The sequence below is a fragment of the Eumetopias jubatus genome, unplaced genomic scaffold (assembly GCF_037043125.1).
Source record: "Eumetopias jubatus isolate StellerSeaLion01/CBP00866 unplaced genomic scaffold, mEumJub1_p1.0 scaffold_8, whole genome shotgun sequence".
NCBI lineage: Eukaryota > Metazoa > Chordata > Mammalia > Carnivora > Otariidae > Eumetopias > Eumetopias jubatus.
This window is the reverse complement of record NW_028274814.1, coordinates 4,251,961-4,275,374: the sequence shown is the minus strand read 5'-3', so window position 1 is coordinate 4,275,374 and position 23,414 is coordinate 4,251,961. Positions and strand designations below refer to the sequence as shown.

The 23,414-nt window shown below is 36.3% G+C and overlaps 1 protein-coding gene and 1 pseudogene across 1 annotated transcript in view; one reads left to right on the top strand and one right to left on the bottom strand.

Moving 5' to 3' along the window:
• Positions 1–23,414, top strand: part of CCDC7 (coiled-coil domain containing 7) — a 395,691-nt gene that overhangs the window by 50,792 nt on the left and 321,485 nt on the right. The window contains 5 exon segments of the mRNA XM_088025513.1: positions 2,932–2,952; positions 3,272–3,304; positions 8,970–9,130; positions 15,234–15,295; positions 16,370–16,426. Of these exon segments, the coding sequence (XP_087881639.1) occupies positions 2,932–2,952; positions 3,272–3,304; positions 8,970–9,130; positions 15,234–15,295; positions 16,370–16,426 (334 nt within the window).
• On the bottom strand, positions 10,601–12,874 carry LOC148163627 (uncharacterized; annotated as a pseudogene).

Here is a 23,414-nt window from a genome sequence, read left to right as displayed (position 1 = left end):
TCAGATATTTTTTCTGAGCATGAGTCTTGGCCTGGGTAAGTGTATGGCTTACTAGATTCTCCCTTATATATGGGATCTTTTCAAAATCCTTATTTTCCAAAGTAACTCTTTACCCAGCTTTTTCTTCTAGGCTGTTGACATGTATATTATTTGCCACAAAGGCAATATTTTTCTCAGGGAGCTGTAGCTTGTTTATTTGCCTTTCAATGTTGAGGAATGCCCTCTACTTAGCTGGGTTTTTTGTTCTTTTGTTTTTATTTTGCTTTGTTTGTTTTTTGCCTTGAGAGAGTTTTGAGCTAGATAAAACAAAGGCAAAAGCTGCCAGTCTTTCAGGACTTCTCTTGGCTTCAGTGACACAATATGCCTATCTGGAATTTTGGTTACAGGTTATTATTTCACTTTAAAAAATATTATGCCATCTTCTCATTAGGAAGTCTTTTATGACAGTGGCATTGAGTGACAGCTCCATTAGCCACAATTTTTTTTAAGAGTGGGGTATTTACTCAGATGGCTAACAGACACATGAAAAAATGCTCAACATCACTCATCATCAGGGAAATACAAATTAAAACTACAATGAATATCACCTCACACCTGTCAGAATGGCTAAAATCAACAACACAGGAAACAACAGATGTTGGTGAGGATGCGGAGAAAGGAGAACTCTCCTACACTGTTGGTGGAATTACAGCCTCTCTGCAAAACAGTATGGAAGTTCCTCAGAAAGTTAAAAATAAAACTACCCTACGATCTAACAATTGCACTCCTTGGTATTTATTCAAAGAATAAAAAAAATATTAATCCAAAGGGGAGGAGACATGTACCCTGATGTTTATGTTACAGCAGCATTATCAACAATAGCCAAAGTATGGAAAGAGCCCAAAGGTCCATTTCCTGATGAATGGATAAAGAAGTTGTGGTATATATACACAATGGGATATTACTCAGTCATAAAAAATAATGAAATCTTTTCATTTGCAACAACATGGATGGAGCTAGAGTATATTATGTTAAGTGAAATAAGTGAGTCAGAGAAAGACAAATACCATATGATTTTACTCATATGTGGAATTTAAGAAATGAAACAGATGAACATAGGGGGAAAAAAGAAGTAAACCTTAAAACAGATTCTTAACTGTAGAGAACAAACTGAGAGTTACTGGAGGGGAGGTGGGCAGGGGGATGGGTTAAATGGGTGTTGGGTATTAAGGAGGGCACTTGTGGTGAGCACTGGGTGTAATATGTTAATGATGAATCACGGAATTCTACTCATGAAACTAATATCACCCTATATGCTAACTAATTGGAATTTAAATTAAAAGTTGAAACAAAAAGAGGAGGGTATTTATTGGTTACCTTGCCTATAGTTTTTTCTTGTGTTTACTTTTCTAAGAATAAATTTTGTTTTTGTTTGCTAGGTTAGAATGTGTGGTGAAAACATTTCTGAGCCTTTGAATTTCTGAAAATAGTTTTGTCTTGGCTTCACACTTACATGATAATATCTTTAAAATTAGAGTGGAAGTTTAATATTTTCCTGGGGAACTTTATATATATTCTTCCATATTTTCATAGAATTTTCTCTTTCTATTTAGTGTTTGCCTAAAATTGATTTTCTCACTTCTGGTCTGTTTCCACTTTTATCAATAATGTTCTAGATTTAACATTACTAGAACTGATATCTCAGTAGTTGAGAAAGCCTTTGTTCTCCAGGCTTTTAGTGGTTTAAATAGTTGTTGAACTCTGGCTCTAATGAGTGGATGAATTGATATATGATGGTTTCCCATCATCTTCTGAGATAGGAAAAGAGGTTTTGAGAACCTTGGAATCTCTTTTGATAGTGGGAAGAATGAGTTTATTACAAGGTAGTATGCCTCAGTGAACATTAGTTTCTAAATCCTTATGTAGCTGAAAATATTTTCCTTCAGTCTTGGATATTTATTTACTTTGGTATATTTTCTTGATTATCTCAGCCCTTTTTGCTTAGATTTCTGATTTCTTATTACTTAGCACAGTGATTCTCAAACTTTAGCATGCAGTGGAATCAATTGGAGGGCTAGTTAAAACACAAATTACTGGCCCTACTCCCAGAGTTTTTGATTCAGTTGAGTGGGGTAGGGCCTAGGAGTTTACATTGCCAATGAATATCTTTGTTTAGGTGATGCTGATGCTTTTGATTGTGGGACCACAATTTTTGAACTATTGATTTAGAGTTAGTGTGACAGAAGAGAAATTTTAGACTAGCCTGATTTTTTAGTTAAGTAACTTTTTTTTTACTGCCTGAATGAATGTAGTAATATTTTTCTTTAACAAAGTGATTAAAAACTCTTATCTGGATATGATAGAATGGGCTTTTATTTTGTGTGGCAAACATAATCATTTTTAACATTACATTTTCTAAGTGTTAAATATTGGTATTTTGGATTGTATGATTCATTTTGGATATTCAATTTCTGTCACAATCTCCCAAACCAGTTCTTTGCATTTTCAATCAAAAATATCAAGTAGTAGTATAATATTTTATATCTTGATTTTTAGGCCCGTTATCAGAGCAAAGTCTCATTGAGGAGATAATGTTCTTATGATAATGCTTTTCATTACTATATTCTCTACTATATGAAAAAAAATCTCTTCCAAGAGGAATCTTAATTTTTTCCTTATCTATATTAAGAAAATATATGAAATCATATATGTGAATTATTTTGGGGTACCCTAATATAGATCTATAAAGATGGAAATTTTTCTAGAATTATCTATGCAAGATATACTAAAAACTATATCTGTAATTATAAACATATTATGATTTTGGGTTATAGAGTTATAGTTTTAGTAATTTGTGAATTTTTCTGACTGAGAATTATAGAGACTTATTACATCACACACTATGAAGAATTTTTATTTTTTAAATGTTTTAATTAAAACTTTATCTTCCAGATTTTGGAATCTCTTTTTAAGGTATGTTCAATATACTACAGTTTAAACCTACTAACATTTAATACAGAAATACATATTAATGAAGAGGTTTCTAAGTTTTGAGGAAGTAAAAAGAATTCCCAAACTTGCTACTATACATATTTAAAAATGTTATGTTTGAGTTGTATGTTGCATTAGCCCCATTCTGAACCCTAGGATAATGATGTTTGGTTCAGGGCTAACATGTGATAGATGAAGACACAACACACACACACACACACACACACACACACACAAATGCGTTCACGCGTACCTATATGTTTGAATAACTTGCCAATAAGTATTCCTTTTTTTTTTTAAGTGGTTTCAGCAACAGGTCAATCAGATGGAAGAGGTAAGTATAACATTTCTTAACTGTGAATTAAATTGATATTAAAATTTTGAATAATCATTGTTTATAACCTTTTAATTTAGATAGAGAAGGAACAAATGGGTAGAACAAAATATTTCTCAGTGATTACACACTACATTCCTGCATGTATCTGGAATTCTCTGAGTTTGACACATTCTTTCTCCTAAAATTAAATTATCATTCTTTCCTAATTTACATAGAAGAGTAAGTGACAAGAGAAAACTTACCAACTTAAACACTTCTCCTGTATTTAAAAAAGCATGTATAATATGACAATCTACTTATAAAATTATATATCGGTTTTCTTTAAACTTAATGTTATTTTAATGATTTCTTTTTTGTACTTTAGATTTTCAGATGTTTTATGACCATTTTGAAAGCTACTGGTCTCTAACCTTAAGGGTTTTTAATTCTATTTTGGGAAAGACTATGCTGTTAATATAGCAGAATGATTTCTAGGGTAGCCTCAGTGATTTATCGAATGATTCTTGTTCTCCCTTGGTTATGCTCTGGTTTAGTCCAATTAGACACTTTTGAATCCCAGGTACTTTAAATTAAATAGGTTCATTTATTTGGGATATAAAATTTAAAAGTAAAGATAGAAATTGTAACTATCTCCTAGGACCCTCTTATTATTTTACCTTTGGCTCCAGAGTAGACTTTTATGGACTGTATACTATTTGCTTTAGGATAGATATGGTTGATGTTGAAAGAGTGTTAGTAGTTCTTCTTTGACTATGGTAGATTGATCATTATCTTTCCACAGATGGAGAACTGAGGTGAAGTCCACTGTTCTCCCCTCTTGTAAAATGCATACTTTGCAATTTGAACAGTCTAGCTTGCCTTCTGCCTTCTTACTTTCATCTACCAACTTCTTTTTATTCTGTTTTATTCATGGATTTGTCTCACTTTCCTCTTTTAATTCTTAGTCCTGTCAATGTGAAGACCCATCCCAAATCCTAGCCTCTCAGTTCCTTGACTTATCTCCCAAGAACTAGTGTCTTTCTTTACCTTTGAACCTCACTTCTTGTCATACTCCAAACCTTATCATTAACCAAATTGCTTTATTTTAAAAAATCACTAATTCAGGCAACTTATTCTTGAACTACAAATTTCTCTCTTATCAGTTATTATTTAAATACTATTCTGGTTACTCTTTGACTTTATCAAGACCACTAGTGCATTCATTTCTTAACCTTCCTGTAGTTTTTTTACTCATTGTTCTTTTCAGCTTGGAGAATATGTACTTAATAACAGTGAATTTCTTAACTTCCTACTCTCCTTTACCTCTTGCTTTTTTCATTGCACTTGTCTAACAAAATTTAACCTTGAGTAAATGCAGTTATTTACTCTTTGGGCCTTTAGCTTAGCTGTGAAACACTGATGAAATGACGCAGTTATTAGACATAATTATTCCAAATACTGCCTGGCAATTCCTTTGTATTTCCAAAATGAATTTCAATCCTTTTCATCTATCATCTCAAACCCACATTCCCTCTGTCCCATTTTCATTTTCACTGTCAGCCAGTCACTTAAAATGCTTGAAAATACAAGCCACCAGTTAGAACTCCTTCATTATCTGCTATCAGATAAAAATTTATTTATATCCATGCTCATTCTACACTCCTTTCCTCTTGTTCAACAGATATTATTCCTCTTCCTACATAAAACTCATTCTTGTTTTGGATCTTAAGAAATTTGATTAATCATTCTTGTATATTAAGCTTTTCCTAATCAATTGTGTCATTCCTTTCAGGTTTTAAATATGCTCATATCTTTCTAATTTAATGCCACATTCCCTACAGTTACAGGCCTATTTCTCTTTTGCCGTTCATAACCAACTTTTAAAAACTATTTTGTATGCAAATTTATTCACGAGGAAAATAGTTATTAGATTATTGTTGGAGAATAAAGGCAAAACCCAAGGTTTATAAAAGAGAGGAGAGAAGGGGCACCTGGGTGGCTCAGTTCATTAAGTGTCAGCCTTCGGCTCAGGTGATGATCTCCGGGTTCTGGGATCCAGCCCTTGTCCAGCTCCCCACTCAGCAGGGAACCTGCTTCTCCCTGTCCCTCTGCCCCTCCCCTTGCTCCTGCTCTCTCTCTCTCAAATAAATAAATAAATGAAATCTTTTAAAAAAATTTTTAAAAAGAGAGGAGAGAAAAGCCTTGCAGACAGTTTAGGAACAATGAAACTAGTTGAGTTTTTTTTTATAAAAAAAATTGTTAACTGGTAAATTGGCACTTAGTGAGGAGGTTAATCTGGGCCAACTAGGGTTATGAAAACAGCTGGAGTTGTCTATGGATTTTCTATAAAAATTTAACAGTTCAGCTAAGGGCCATACTTTACTGGTTCAGTACTAAATTTCTTTGATATCAATTTACTGTATATATTCTTCTTATTTCCAAAGCATTCTCAGCCTACCCAGACTGGATTCTCTCTCCATAACAAAGAAAACATTCTGTATGGTTCTCTGCAATTTTTATACTGTTAAATTGAATAGGCAATTTTCTTTACCTCAGCCATAGTTGACATTGTTGATCATTTCCTCATTTTTAAAACACTATTTCTTTGGCTTTTGTGAATTACACTTTCCTGGCTATTGTTTTACCTCTTTAGCTGTTTCCTTTGTAGAGACATCTTCCTTTTCTAACCAGTAAATATTGGAATGCTTTGAGATTTCATTCTATGCCTTCCTTTTTTTTCTTTGCTCTGAGCTTCTCCCTGTAGGCAACCTCAACCAGTTTTTCTATTTAAGTATTACCTTTATACTGGTAATTTAGAAATATACCCCTCTTGCTCAAAACTGTCCTCTGAACTCCTCTAGACTATTTCACCTCAAACCCAGAGTCAAAACCAAGAATTTTTTACCCCTAAACTTATACCTCCTCCAGTATTCCCTATCTCAGTGAATGGTAGTAGTATTTATTCATTTGGGTAAACCAGAAGTGTGGTGATTTACCTTGACAACTCAATTTCCTAATATTCAGTACATTCCTGAGTCCTTTTGATTTTATAACCTAAAGAGCTGTCCTATGTGTCTATTTTTCTCTGTATCTATTTACATCTTAGGGCCAGTTACCATCATTTCTGGTATTCCTGAAATCCTGATTTATGCATTTATGTTCATCAAGAGGAATCTTCAGTATACAACTAAACTTCTGATCTGGAATTCTAAATTTTTTAGTTTTTAGAGCCATAATTAATTCTTTTGAATAATTGCTTAATTTGGTGTATCAGATACATTGCCAAAGTGTATTATCTTCTGGCTTTTGATGAGTGTTTCTTAAAATATATTTGATGGATCATGTTTAAATATCACCCAAGATACCTGTTACAAATGCCCATTTCAGAACTCCAAGTCAGACTTACTGAATTTAAGTTTTCTTGTGTGTATATAGGTTAGGAATCCACTTTTTAATAGGATTTTTAGAGGATTATTATGTACACTAACATTTGAGAATTGTGGAATAATCTCATATTTATTGCTGACACATTTTATTGTTAGTACATGCAGGTTTATATGCTTGTGGTCTTGTTGCATTAACAAGATATATGTGGAAGCCTTCATAATGTATGGTAAGCCATAGCAGAGAAATGTAGGGTAAGCATGTAGCCTATGAGCTTCAGAGTTGTTCTGCTGGAACCTGTGCCCAGTGTGTCTCTTTGATGAAATCTTATAGCCTATAATGTCATTGTCTATTCCATATTCCATATTCCTTTAGTTCTGTGACATCATCTCTTCTCCCAGAAAGGACTTAAGTTTAAATTGAATTCCTAATGGGAAATACAATGTATCAGTTAGGGACTGATCAAAAGATAAAAACTACACAGTAATCTGAATAGGGAAAGTTTAATATAAAGAATTATTATAACAGGAGAATAAGTGATAAAGACAACTGTAAAGAATACAGGGATAGAAAGTATGAAGAGCAGCCTCTAATGATAGGATGGAAGCATAGGACTTAAGGAAGGAACAAATCTTAATACCCCTATCCTTACCCTCTTCCTCACCCAGGGCTAAGGTCTGCACCTGTGAAGAAGGAGGAGCTGTCATCACTGAGTGGCAGAGAAGTTTGCTGGGGTGCCATGCTGGTGGGAACTGGGATTTATTGGGAAACTGCCCATGATGGCAGTACATTGGGAAGCCATCCTCTGTGGTGCTGGGAAAAGCCATCTTCCAGGGAGGTACTATACCTCTTGCTGCCTACAAGGGTGGTATGCTTAGAAAGCTTCCCAGAGGGAGGTTCTGCACTGGTAGATTTTGCTAAGAAGTTCTGGGAGAAGCTGCCCAAGGGAATGAGTCATGCCAGGGACCTTGTGAGGAAGACACCTATGGGGGTGGTGCTGTTGAAACTTTCTGGAGTGTGCTCTACTAGGTTTATATTATGCAGTGTCCTAGGATTAAGCAGACAGAGGTAACAGAGTTAGGAAGAAAGCTGCTTCTTTCTGTAGTGTCTAGGACCTTCTATCAATAAAGGTTAACATGATACCTGTCAAGAGAGAATTGTTCCACTGTTATAAGCAGGACAATGAAGAATGGATTTTTAGATGAGAGCCAATAAATTGATAACTGGCTACATCACTTTTAGACTCCATTTATCATTTGGCGATATATCTGATATACCAAATTATGTCCTCTTTTTGGGATCATGCCTTTGTCCATAGAGTTTCCATACATCTCCTATTTCCCTTCCACTTGTTCTGCATCCCTCAATTTCAGACTTGTAGTTCATTGCCCAGTATATACTTCCTGCTATTATATCCTAATTCCATTTCAAGTAGGCATTACTAAAATGAAGTCTCTTTTAAATCCCTTTGCTAGAATTTCTCTTTGCTAGGTTTTAGGTCTATGTCTTGACTACTATTTCTTCTTCTTTTTTTTTTTTAACTTCCACTCCCCTCATTAGGGTTGGAAGTGTATATATACATAGGTAGATCTCTGCTGTTTCGTAAAAAAAAAAAAAAATTTTTTTTTTTTTTAACCTCAGTTGCTTCTCTGCTTATGTCTACACATATTGGCTGTTTCTGTGTTTCTTTCATTGTGCCTTTTTTTTTTTTTTTTTTTGTTAGCGGGGAGGCACTCATCTTGCTCAGCTTTCTTTAAACAGACTTAATACCTAGAATATCAGTTATGGTCTATCATATTATTCTGTGGATCTTACTGATTCTCCTGATTGCTCATTATTCTATAGCTTGGTCTATTCTAAAAGTCTTGAGACACCCAAATGGGTCTCAGTTTTTCCCAGACAGACCAAAGGGTGCCAGTTTCATAGACTTTTATATATTAACTTCTGGGAGTTAGTAGTAGAAGGTATTGCTTTTGAGAGCAAATTACTGTCTTTCAATATTTATCATAGTAAGACTGATCCTGTTTCAATTATTATTGACCTTGCTTAAAATTCTTACATATTTAGATAATAAACAGAAGATTGGATTGAGTTTTGACATGTAAAAGTCAACACTTAGCTATCATTCTGTTGCTAGGTAATTACTCATAAAATTATGTTTATAAAATATCAGTATTCGATTATAGCTATAGATAAGAGTATTATAAAAATTATTTAAATATGGTAAGTGATGACATTTCTTTGAGGTATAGGAGCAAATGGGTATTTCCTAAGTAACTGGCTAATTTTATCATTTTAGATAAGTAAAGATCAAACTTTTTTAGAGGTAGAGTTTCCAGCACCTGACAAAACCTTAAACATTGCACAAGTAGTAAAACAGGTGCAAAAAATAGAAGCACGGAAAAATCACCTTAAACAACAGTCTAAATACTCCTCGAGGACCACATTGTCTAAAGCCAAGTAAGTAAAATATAAGAGTTAATAGAATTCAAAACAAGGAGTTGGTATATACTTAGTAATGCATGTAAGATAATGGTTCAGATATTATACTGTACATAGAGTTTCTAAATCAAATCAAATAGTCTAGTCAGCTTTCTCCTATTTGAAATTTTTAATAGTTTGAAATGGCACTGTCCAATCAGTAGTCACTAGTCATGTGTGGCTACTAAATTTAAAATTGAGTTCAATTTAATTAAAAAATCAATTCTGCTGTCACATGAGCCACATTTCAAATGCCTAGTAACCAATGTGGTTGTTGTTAGAAAGTTCTATTGGACATGGCTGGCTTTGAATATCTGTGTTTAAAATCTTTCAGTTTGATTATGTAGCTTCTATAATAAATAGGAAACTAGGATATAATTAAATAATTGTTTATGAACAGCTTTTTTAAAAATTTCAAAGGGACAGGGATATGTTCCAAAGAATAATTTCCTATTTTTTAGTTGAGAAAAGCCTTTTTTTTTTGACAGATGGAAGATTCAAATTATGATTACAATGATACTCCTATTAACTATTGACACTCACTTTTGATATTTGAGGTTTAGCTGTCTTAAATTTTTTTTTTGTGGTGAGATCACTCCAGATCTACTCTCTTAGCAAATTTCAAGTATACAACAGTATTGTTAACTGTAAACACCATGTTGTACATTAGATCTCTGATTTACTCAACTTTTGTTATTTTATTTTTTATTTAGTGATTGTATAGTGATTCAACAGAATTGTTGATACATCACCCGGTGCTCATCACAACAGGTGCATGCCTTAATCCCATCACCTCTGTCACCCAACCTCCCATCCTCCTCCCCTCTGGTAACCATCAGTTTGTTCTCTATAATTAAGAATCTGTTTCTTAGTTTGTCTCTCTTCTTTTTTCCACGTTTGCCTGTTTGTTTTGTTTCTTTAATCCACATGTAAGTGAAATCATATGGTATTTGTCTTTCTGCTAAGTGACTTATTTCAATTAGCATTATATTCTCTAGCTCCATCCATGTTATTGCAAATGGCAAGATCTCATTCTTTTTGATGGCTGAGTAATATTCCACCGTGCATATATACCACTTCTTCTTTATCCATTCATCAGTTGATGGATACTTGTGCTGCTTCCATAATTTGGTTGTTGTAAATAATGCTCTATAAACATTGGTGTGTATGTATCCTTTTGAATTTTTTTGATATTTTTTTGGGTAAATATCCAGTAGTGGGATTACTGGATAATGGAATAGTTCTATTTTGTCTTCTACCATGGCTGCACCAGTTTGCATTTCCACCTACAGTGCAAGAGTGTTCCTTTTTTTCCACATCCTCACCAACACCTGTTGTTCCTTGTGTTGTTAAATTTAACCATTCTAACAGGTGTGATACGATATCTCACTGTAGTGTTGGGAGTCCACTTCAGCCATGGGGCCCCAGCAGTGTCCCTTGCTCCTACCCTCACTCAGGACTCTAGACAGTAGGGAGGGATGGACTGACAGTGTCATGGGTGGGAGAGCAGGGTTCAGGGTGAGACTCAGAGTTGGGGCTGGGCACAGGATCCTGATAGGGGTGGGACCAGATCCATGGTCAAGCCTGGCCACAAGTCAGGATTGGCCTTGTGACAAGGCTTAGGGTCAGAAGATATGACAGAATCAGGAGTGAGGGTAGATTCAGAACCAGAAACAACTTTGGAGTGGGATTAGGGAGGGAGCCCTGCACAGAGTTAGGGTCAGGACCAAGGCCAGAGCTGGGTTCAGGGCTGCGGCCCAGGACAGAGGCAGGAAGAGGGAACATCAGGACCCAGGAGGGAGACCCGCTCTGGCCTCAACCCTGAAGCAGGGTTGAGGCCCTGGCCTGTGGTGGCAGCTGTAGCTGCACCCTCACACACCCACTTGTGCGTGGTGAGGCTGGAGGCTTGTCAGAAAGCCTTGCCACAGAGCTGACAGCGGTAGGGGCCACACCCCGGAATGCATATGCGGGTGCTGCAGCAGGGAGGAGCTCTCGCACCAAAGGCCTTGGAGAGTGGGGACAGGCATAGGACCATTTGCCGGTGTGGATTCGCAGGTGATGTAGCAAGTTGGAGCTCGGGCCGAAGGCCTTGTGGCAGTGGGGACAGCGGTAGGGGCGCTCTGCCGTGCGTCCGTGTGTGTATGTGTTATGTGTGTGTGCGCCCGCGCGTGTGCGCGCGCCCAAGCACTGGTGTTACCAAGGTGTTGAGCTCCGGCCGGAGGCCTTGCCGCATTGCAGGCATGGGAATGGCCGCTCGCCGGTGTGCACTCGCAGGTGCTTCAACAGCGCTGAGCCCTGCCTGAGCCGTTGGTGCACACTGGGCACTTGCACGCCCGAAGGCTGCTGTGCATGCGCAGGTGCCGCGCTAGCTGCAAGCCTCGCCGAATGCCTTGACACACACAGGGCCGTGCTGCAGCTTCTTGGGGCTGGGGCCGCCGCAGTGCTTCAGCAGTGTGGAGTGCCAACTGAAGGCTTTGCTGCAGATGGCGTTCGGGTCGGGCCACCGGCCGGTGTGGATGCCGCGGTGCTGTGCCAGCGCGGCGCGATGGCCGGACGACTTACTGCAAGTCAGGCAGCAGTCTGGCTTCTTGCCACTGTGGGTGTGGCTGTGCTGGCTCAGTCCAGAGCAGCGGCAGAAGGCTCGACCATAATCCGGTCAGGAGAAGGGTTGGAGAGGGCTGGCAGGTGCAGGGAGCACCACGGGGCTAGTGGCCAGGACCTTGGGTGTAGGAGTGAGCCTGAATGAGAGGGGGTCAGGTCTGGGGCTTTGGTGGGGCCGAGGTGCACACTGAGTCAAGAACCAGGGGAACAGGGCGCCTGATTGGCTCAGTTGGTTAAGTATCTGACCTTGGCTTAGATCATAATTTCAGAGTCCTGGGATCAGCCCCGCTGGGGCTCCATGCATAGCAGGGGAGTCAGCTCCCCTCTCCCTCTCCCTCAATTCCTCCCCCCTGCTCCTGCTTTCTCTGTCTCAAATAATTAAAATCTTAAAACAAACAAACAAACAAAAAAAACAGAGGGACAGTGTTAATGATGTCTGGATCAAGGTGGAAACTTGAAGATATGTGGTCTAAATCTTGGAGATCACAGTCACAGTCCTGAGATGGAGCGAGCTTCAGCATCAGGGTCTGGATTCTCAGAGACTCAAGTTTTGGTATCATTTATTTCTGCTCTAATTTTTATTATTTCCTTCCTTCTGCTGGTTTTGGGTTTTGTTCTTTTGCTAGCTCCTGTAGATGTAAGGTTAGGTTGTTTATTTGAGTTTTTTGTTGTTGTTGAGGTTGGCCTTTATAAACTTGCCTCTTAGAACTGTTTCCCCAGTATCCCGAAGGTTTTGGACATGGTGCCTGCGAGTTCTTTTGTTCCCGGAGGGGTCTCTCTGTGAACACTGCCTGTCTGGGACATGGTGGGAGATGAGCAGATAACCTCCCCACTGTGTGCTCCAGGCATTCTTCAGATCACTGTTTCCATGCTGTAGGTTCACAGGCTGTTTATCCTGCCTTTTCTCCAAGAGTAACCCCAGTGCCCTCCGGGGTCTCTCCCAGCCAAACCCATTGATCTTTAAAATTCCAGGCTTCAAGCCCCACTGGTTGCAAGAATTCACGAAATTCAGACCCTATTGCTTTTCAAGGCAATTGCTATTGGGATTCATCTTCCGTGTGAGCTCTAGTCTGTCTCTTGCCCTTCTCTATGACTGCAGCTCCCTACCCACCACAGGGCCATAATCCGTGTTTCTCCCAAACCGTATCTCCTTACTTCCTACCTTCTTTGATGTGACCTCTGCTCTACATTTAGCTATAGTTTGTTCTACCAGTCTTCTGGTTGATTTCTGGGGTATTTAGGATGATTTGATTGTTATCTATTTGTATTCATGGGACCAGCTGAACCTAGGGTTCTCCTACTCTGCCGTCATCTTCCAACCTCTCTAGCATAATTCTTAGGGGACCGAAGATTTCAAAATGGTAAATGAGCATTGGCTTAGCTTGAAGTCACCATCTGCATTAGCCCCTAACAAGAGAATCAGGCTGTTTGAAGCTTTGAAGCCAGGCATTGATTCTCTCTAGCTATGAAAGTACTAGGCGCCATCTTCTTCTAATAAAAGACTGTTTTGTCTACATTGAAAATCTGTCATTTAATGTAGCCACCTTCATTAATTATCTTAGTTAAATCTGGGTAAGTTGCCGCAGCTTCTGCATGAGCACATACTGCTTCACCTGGTGCTTTTATGTTATGCAGATGGTTTCTTTTCCTTAAATCTCATGTACCAACCTCTTTTAGTTCCAGACTTTTCTTCTGAAGCTTCCTCACCTTTCTCAGCATTCATAGAATTGAAGAGTTAGGGCTTTGCTCTGAATTATGCTTTGGCTTAAGTGAATAATATGGCTGGTTTGATCTATCCAGACCGGTAAAAGTTTCTCTGGATCAGCAATAAAACTATTTTGCTTTCTTATCATTTGTGTATTCACTGGAGTACTACTTTTAATTTCCTTTGCATTAAGAACTTGGATAACTGGTGAAAGAGGTCTAGCTTTCAGCCTGTCTTGGTTTTTGATGTACTTTCCTCACTAAGCTTAATCATTTCTAGTTTTTAATTTAAAGTGAGAGACATGAGACTCTTCCTTTAGCTTGAACACTGAGAGGCCATTATAAAGTTATTAACTGGCCTAATGTCGGTACTGTTGTGTCTCAGGGAATAGGAAGGCCCAAGGAGAGGGAAAGAGGTGGGGGATAGGCTAGTTGGAGCAGTTGGAACACACACAACAGCTCTTGTTAAATTTGCTGCCATATATGAGCATGGTTTATGGTACCCCCAAACAATCCCAATAGGAACATCAAAGATCAGTGATCACAGATAGCCTTAACAATACATAATAATAATGAGAACCTTAAAATATAGTGAGAAGTACCAAAATATGACACAGAGACACAAGGTGAACAGATGCTGTTGGAAAAATGACATTGATAGACTTTCTGTAAGCAGGGTTGCCACAAACCAATTTGTAATAGATGCAGTCTTTGAAGTGCAGTAAAGTGAAACACAATAAAATAATGTATGCCTGTACCTAGTAATTTTGTATTATGAATTAATGATTTATGTGTAAGTCTTCCTGGTAAGACTATTTCCTCAAGTTCAGAACTAGTCACACACATCTACATATTTCCTATCACATATAGACAGTAAATAAATATGTGTAACTTTATGAGTATCTGAATTAAATAAACTCATTTGTTCCCCTATTATTCTGTTATTGCCAACTATATCTGGTATAGTAACTTATCTAAGTAAAAATTTACATATAGCCATTTTTTTGCATTAGACATATACTAAACCCATTTATTTTACAGTGTTAGAATAATTGGGAGGGACTACTGTTTATTATGCAATTACTTTATTTATATCTCTGTCAATGACTAGATTTAAAGGAATGAAACGAGTGGCGCTTGAGTTGGCTCCAGTAAGCACTACATAACTGGAACCTTTGTTCAGAGGCTCAGATAGAGTCACTCGAGTTATCTATTGTGAGGCACAAAATTAGTTTCAGACCATATATTAATAGTAATACCTGAAATTTAAGTGTCTGATGTGTACAGGTATTTTCCTCGCAACTTTACATGTATTGGATCTTTACCACTACTTATGAGATATGTACTCTAATACCCGAATTTTAATAGATGAAGAAACTGTAAGTCAGAGGGGTTAAGTAACTTACCCCAAATCATAAATTAGTAAAGTGCGTAAAACAAGTTTTGAGCCAAGCAGTTTGACTCTAGAACTTGTGTTCTTAACAATTACACTATTAAATCTCATGCTTCTACCCAATTTACTTTTGCTGTTTTTGTTGTTAATATTGTTGGTATACCTAATTATATTCATGGAATAAATAGCATTCATAGAATTACATAGTGTGACTTTTATACTTATTTGCTTGCAATTATACTGATTTACCTTAGTGTCTGAATAAAGGTTAAGATTATGTTAAATTTTATTTTATAAACTACATATATCTAGAGCATATATTCTATTTCTTAACTCTTATTCTTTGATAATAAATAAATGTTGTACTTATTAAAATTTTAACAGGGATAGTGAAAATTCACCAGGAGCAGTACATAGTTACGAAGCTGTACAGCAGATAATTGAAGGTGATAATATTTTATACATGTTTAGCATTTATAGGGTTTTCTACATTACATTAACATTTTGAGACTTACAGTTTAAAAATTTATAGCCATAAAATTATACAATAGCAAATTTAAAAAGATATTCAGTAGTGAGTTTGATATTTTCAATAAAAGTTCTTATGTTTCAGATTCTGGGAGTTGAACAAAACAAATAAACCGTGGTTGTTAGCCACTATAAAATACATAACTTAGTGAGGACACAAGCACATTATGCATCACTTTAATATATAGTGTAACACATGGTAAAATTTATGTGTAATTTGCAGTGAGTCCACAGAGAGCCAGTTTGTTCAACCCAAGGAAGTTGGGAAGATTTTACGCAACCTTAAAGGATGAATAAAATTTAGTCAAGTGAAGAAGGGAAATATCTGCTATTTTACAAAGAGGATGTAGCATGGACAAACAGCATGAGTAGGAAATTACAAGTAGAACGGTATTAGAATGTGCAGCAATAAGTAGGGATATGGTAAGAAAGGGCCAATCAGAGGGATTGGATGGTGTGCTGAGGAATTTTGTTTTCATATATAGGGAAACACTGAAGACTTTTTGTAGGGAGGTGGCATTGGATTCAATTGTAGACAGATTATTCTGGCCATTTGTAGAAGCTACATTTGGGGATTAGGAATAGGAAAGGGAAGTTATTGCTCTGTTTTAGGTGTGTGATAAGTGCTTACGTTAGAGCACAAATAAGAAGAAAAGGGGCAGATTTGAGAAAATTTACTGGTAAAATGGGCAAAACTTGGTGACTGGATATGAAAGGAAGGGAAATTAAATCATGGTAATATTAAGAGAATAGAAGAGGAAAAATAAGTGTTGTTGAGAAAATGATGAGTTCTTACCACTTAGTTTATATACATTCATTCAGATATTACCATTTGTTGCCTGACTGGGGGGATCTCCAGTGTGGACGGCTCTGTTGTTTTTCTTAGAGTTTTCTTTCTCTTTAATGAGTTATTTAAAAAAAAAACTATGAAATTTAAACTCAATACATATAATTGATATTTGAAACATATGACAAACTTACTATTATTTCAGAATTCATAAAAACCCACTCAACTGAAGAATTTATAGATGTTTCTGCAACTGATCCACGTAAGTTTCTACTCGTTTAAGCATTATTGTGTGAATAACATGTCAAATGAATTAATTTTTATAATTTTCTATAATTTAAGGTTATTATTATGGTAATAACATAGATTCCTTGGGGTTTGGAGCCATACAGTTGAGCAGGCTATCAAGCAAGTATTGAAATTCCTAGTCAGGGCTACATGCTACAAAAAATAGACTAATTTTTGAGGAGTATCTTGCTATCACTTGGATTGAAGGATTTTTAGTTTTGACTGGAATATGCTACTGAAATGTTTCAGGAGTGCTAGGACTTTGAGATGAACAGTGATAAATTTAAGAGGTCATTTGCAGATTTTTTTTTCTATGACTTATAGGTCATCTCATATGCACTAATTCTGTGACAACAGCTGAGTACCTGTCAGTTCATGAATATGAAGAGCTGCTAGAAATAGTATGTTAAACTTCTGACTACTTATCAACAGAAAGGAGAAATTAACTTGCTTATGTCTTAGTACTGGAAAGAATTTTGAAGCAATCATGTAATGTATATTATAGAATACAGTTTAGAAGTGGAAAATAAGATTTGGTTGGAAAAGGTTGATGGGAATCCTGTCCTCTTTCAACTTCAGCTTTAAACCCTAATGTTGCCATATTTAAGCCAAGGGCAGGTTGATGCTACAGCACTCCCAAGTTCTGTAAACATCTTTGATCCAAGAGAGTCCTGAATGACTAGATGGAGACAAAGATATCTAGAGCTTTGGAGTGGATAGTGAAAACTTCTTTCTACCTCAAAGGAAACCCTCTGCACATCTACGGAGCTCTCTCTCTATCTGTGTACCTGCCTTCTCTCTAATGCTGAGCCCTTTGAATTCTAGCTTCTTTGGGCTTCCAAGACTCTAAACCTTGTCTCTGAACTCCAGGAGAACAGTAGACTCTATTTGGGTCCCCCTTCCTTTTGCTGTGGCCTGGAAACTTCAGGAAGTAAGATGGGGTCATCAAAGGGCTCTGTTTCTTTCTTTTCCTTCTGTCAGAGATTACTGTCTTGCACCTTTTGTTTTCCAATGTCTGAATATTGCTTTTTCACATAATTTCATCCAGATTTTAATTGGTTTAAAGTGAAAGGATAATTCTAGTCCCTGATGCTCTATCATGGACAAAACCAGAAGTCTTTATGCCCACATATGGGCTGATGGAACATATCCTCCAACCAAGCCAAAAGAATAAAATATAGTAGAGATGTTAGTGATGATTTAAAAATATTTTCTTTCTGTCTATTACTTTCTGTCTCTTTCTTCATTCATTTAATTGAAGTATAATTGACATACATTACATTAATTTCAAGTGTATGATATTTGTATATATTGCAAAATGATCATCACAATAAGTCTAGTTAACATCTATCACCACACCATACAAGAATTTTTTTCTTGTGATGAGAACTTTTAAGGTCTACTCTCTTAGCAACTTTCAAAGATGCAATATAGCATTACTATAGATGCCATCCTGTATGTACATTACATTCCATGACTTACTTATTTTATAACTGGGAGTTTGTATCTTTTGACCTCCGTCACCCATTTTGCCCACCCCACCTCCACCCCCTATGTGTGGGAGCCACCAGTCTATTCTCTGTATCCATGAACTATCTTTTCTATGGCAGCTGCCTCAGTCCCTGGGCTCCTTTGGTATAGATCTACTGTCTCAATATTGTTCAGTTTTACTTGTATACACTCTTTTTCTGTTAAAAGTACCCTTTTTTTTATCTAATCCAGACAAACTTTATTCTCTTCTCTTCCCATTCTCTAAATTCTATTTGATACCATAGCCTAATCAACAAGACAAAAGCTACCTTTGTATTCCACTCTGTTTTTATACCACTATTTAATTTTGATGTTGCTTCATTTCATAATTAGTGGAATTAACTTTTTTTAAAAAAATTATTTATTTATTTATTTGTCAGAGAGAGAGAGAGAGAGAGAGAATGAGAGTGCACAAGCAGGGGTAGTGGCAGGCAGGGGGAGAAGCAGGCTCCCCACTGAGCAGGGGGCCCGATGTGGAGCTCGATCCCAGGACCCTGGGATCATGACCTGAGCCAAAGGCAGATGCTTAACTGACTGAGCCACCCATGGAATTAATTTTTTTTACAGCAGTTTTAGGTTTATAGAAAAATTGAACAGGAAGTACAGAGTTCCCATATATCCCATTCTCTGCCTCCTACTCCCTGCACAAAGTTTTAATATTTTTGCATTAACATGCTACCTATGTTAAAATTGATGAACCAATATTGATATATTGTTACCTAAACTCCATAATTTAAACAGGGTTCAATCTTTGTGCAATAGAGTTCTATAGGTTTTGAGAAATGTATAATGTCATGTATCTACCATTATAGTATCATACAGAGGAGTTTCACTGTTTTGAATTCCATGTTCTATCAATTCATTTGTCCCTCCATCCATCTGATTCCTTGGCAATCATTGATCTTTTTGATATCTCTGTAGTAGTGCCCTTCCAAGAATGTTATCTATTTGGATTCATACAGTCTTTCTTTTACTTAGCAATATGTATTTAAGTTTCCTGGTTAATGATTTTTGGGTTTTATAGCTAATTTCTTTTTATTACTAAATAATAATCCATTGTGTGGATGTATCATAGTTTGTTTAATCAATTTATTTATTGAAAGACATCTTGGTTGCTTCTAATTTTTTGCAATTACAGAAAAGCTGCTGCAAACTTAGGTTTTTCGTGTAGACATGTTTTTCAACTGATTTGGGTAAATACCAAGGAATGCAATTGCTGGGTCATATAGTAAATGTATGTTTAGTTTTGTAAGAAACTACCAAACTGTTTTGCAAAGGGGCTGCATCATTTTGTTTTCTTACCAACAATGAGAAGGAGAATTCCTGTTGCTCTATAACTTTGTTAACATTTGGTATTGTCAGAATTTTGGATTTTAGCCATTCTAAAAGTTGTTTAGTGGTATTTATTGTTTTAATTTGTAATATCTGATGTTGAGAATTTTTTTTCATATTTTTTTTGCCATCTTTGGTGAGGTATTTGTTCAGATATTTTACCCATTTTTAATTGGGTTATTTGCTTTATTGTTGAGTTTTAAGTGTTCTTTGGTATATTGTGGACATAAGCCCTTTGTCAGATAATTACAAAGATTTTCTCTCAGTCTGTGGATTCTCTTTCCATTCTCCTAATGGCACCTTTTGTAGAATGGAAGTTTTTAATTTTAATGAAATTGAAATTATTCATTTTTTCTTTCATAGATTGTGCTTTTGTTGTATCTAAAAGTCATCTTCAAACCTAATGTAGTCTAGATTTTCTCCTATTTTATCTTTTAGAAGTTTTATATTTTTGCATTTTACATTTAAATTTATGATCTATTTTGAGTTAATTTAACCCATCCCCACATCCACTTTCCCTTTGGTAACAGTTTGTTCTGTATAGTTAAGAGTCTGTTTCTTGGTTTTCTCTCTCCCCCCACCCATGATTGTTTTGTTTGTTGATATCATATTTCTCTGACAGACTTATTTTGCTTAGCATAATAGTCTCTAGCTCCATCCATGTCATTGTACGTGGCAAGATTTCATTCTTTTTCATGGCTGAGAAATATTCCATTGTATATATTTCTGTCTATCATCTATCAATTATCTATCTATCATCTATCTATCTATCTATCGATCATCATCTATCTATCATCTATCTCCTCTATCTACTACATCTTCTTTATCCGTTCATCAGTCAATCAGCATTTGGGCTCTTTCCATTATTTGTCTATTTATTGATAATCAGGATGCATGTATCCCTTTGAATTAGTATTTTTATATTCTTTGGGTAAATATCTCATAGTGCAATTGCTGGATCATAAGATAGTTCTATTTTTAACTTTTTGAGAAAACTCCATACCATTTTCCAGAGTGGCTGCACCAGTTTGCGTTCCCACCAACAGTGCAAGAGGGTTCCTTGCCAACACCTCTTGTTTCCTGTGTTGTTAATTTTAGCTGTCCTGGCAGGTGTGAGGTGATATCTCATTGTAGTTTTGATTTGCATTTCCCTGATGATGAGTGGTGTTGAGCATGTTTTTATGTGTCTTTGGAAAAATATGTATTCATGTCTTTTGCCAATTTGTTAACTGGATTATTTGTCTTTTCGGGTGTTGAGTCTTATAAGTTCTTTATATATTTTGGATGCTAACCCTTTATCTGACATGTCATTTGCAAATATTCTCTCCCATTCCAAAGGTTACCTTTTAGTTTTGTTGATTGTTTCCTTCCCTATGCAGAAGCTTTTTATTTTGATGAAGTCCCAATAGTTTATTTTTGCTTTTGTTTCCCTTCCCTCAGGAGACATATCTAGTAAGAAGTTGCTACAGCTGATGTCATAGAGGTTACTCCCTGTGTTCTCCTCTAGGATTTTAATGGTTTCCTGTCTCACATTTAGAATTGGTATATAGAAATGTCTATATTACTCAAAGCAATCTACAGATTTAATGCAATTCCTATCAAAATACCCATAGCATTTTTCACAGAGCTAGAACAAACAATCTTAAAATTTGTATGGAACCACGAAAGACCCCAAATAGCAAAAGCAACCTTGAAAAAGAGAAGCAAAGCTGGAGACATCACAATTCCTGACTTCAAGTTACATTACAAAGCTGTAATGATCAAGACAGTATGTTACTGGCACAAAAATAGACATATAGATTAATGGAACAGAATAGAAAACCCAGAAATGAACCCACAACTATGTGGTCAATTCATCTTCAACAAAGCAAGAAAGAATATCCAATGGATAAAAGACAGTCTTCTCAACAAATGTGTTGGGAAAACTGGGCAGCCACATGCAGAAGAATGAAACTGGACCACTTTCTTAAGCCATACACAAAAATAAACTCAAAATCAAACATTTAGTTTCTTAACTTGATGATGTTTTCATTACATGAAAATAGTTTATATCGCCATTTTTAAGTCTTTATTAATTTGTTTTTGCAATGTTTTATAGTTTTTAGAAAAAAGTTCTTGTAAGGTTTCATTAAATTTATCTGTAGGAAGCTCATCTTTTTGGATACTAGTGAAAATAAGATTTGAAAAAAAATTTTTCCAAGATGGAAGTCTTATTATAAAGCTGTAATAGTTAAGACAGGGTAAAGATAGATAAGGAGGCCAACTGAATAGCATCGAAGCCCCAAATCAGACCTATGCACTTAGGTACATGATACCTGACAGAAGTGGCATTATAGGTAAGTTGAAAAAAATATCACATTTTCAATAAGTGGTATTGTGATAATTGATACTTATATGGGAAAAATAAAATTGGAGCACTACCTCATAACATATTCAAAAATTAACTCCATGTCATTGAACACCTACATATGAAAGGCAAAAGTATAAGTATTTTCTTGGATAATTTAAGAGAATATCCTCATTACTATGTGGTAAGAAAATGATTTTTAAAACCAGACATAAAAGTACCAGTCATAAGGGATAAGTTTGATAAAGTTGACTATGTTAAAATAAAAAATTTCTGTTTGTCAATACACACTATCAGGAAAATTTGAAATAAATCAGAGTGGAAAAAGAGATTTTGAACACTGAAAACTGTCAAATAATTAGTATACAAAAGACATAAAGAACTATTTTAAATCCAGAAAAAAGGACAATTATTTCAGTAAAAGCAGGCAAAAAAAAGAAATTTAACCAAAGAAGGAGACCAAATAGCCAATAAAACTGAATAATCAAGGAATTGCAAATTAACCACAATGGGAAACTGTTTCATACCTCACAGACTGTCAAAAATTAAATAGTGTGGTGTGCCTGGGTGGCTCAGTCTGTTGGGTGAATGCCTTGGCTCAGGTCATGATCCTGGAGTCCCAGGATCGAGTCCCGAATGAGGCTCCCTGCTCAACAGGGAGTCTGCATCTCCCTCTGCACTTCACCCTGTTTGTGCTCGCTCTCACTCTCTCTCTCAAATAAAAAAATAAAAAAATAAAAAGTGAGGCTTGGATGGCTATGTATTTTCCCCTTAGGACGCCTTTGCAGTATCCCATAGGTTTTGGACCAATGTGTTTTCGATCTCATTGGGTTCCATGAATTGTTTAAGTTCTTCTTTGATTTCCTGGTTGACCCAAACATTCTTGAGCAGAGTGGTCTTTAGCTTCCAAGTGTTTGAATTTCTGCCAAATTTTTTCTTGTGATTGAGTTCCAGTGTTAAAGCATTATGGTCTGAGAAGATGCAGGGAATAATCTCAATCTTTCAGTATTGGTTAAAACCTGATTTGTGACCCAGTATGTGGTCTATTCTGGAGAAAGTTCCATGTGCGCTCGAGAAGAATGAGTATTCTGTTGTTTTAGGGTGGAATGTTCTGTATAAATCTATGAGGTCCATCTGGTCCAGTGTGTCATTCAAAGCTCTTGTTTCTTTGTTGATTTTCTGCTTAGATGATCTGTCTATTGCTGAGAGTGGAGTATTGTGGTCTCCTACAATTAACATATTGTTATCAATCTGACTCTTTATTTTGGTTAACTGTTGGCTCATGTAGTTGGCTGCTCCCATCTTGGGGGCATAGATATTTACAATTGTTAGATCTTCTTGTTGGATAGACCCTTTAAGAATGATATAGTGTCCTTCTGTGTCTCTAACTACAGTCTTTAGCTTAAAATCTAATTTGTCTGATAGAAGAATTGCTACCCCAGCTTTCTTTTGTGGTCCGTTGGCATGGAAGATGGATCTCCATCCCTTCACTTTCAGTCTGAATGTATCTTTAGGTTCAAAGTGAGTCTCTCATAGACTGCATATGGATAGGTCCTGTCTTTTTATCCAATCTGCAACCCTGTGCTGTTTTATGGGGGTATTTAGGCTGTTCATGTTGAGAGTGATTATTGAAAGATATGAATTTATTGTCATAATGTTGCCTGTGAAGTCCTTGTTTCTATAGATTGTCTCTGTAAATTTCTATATCACTCTTGGGGTCTTTCTCCTTTTATAGAACCCCCCTTAATATTTC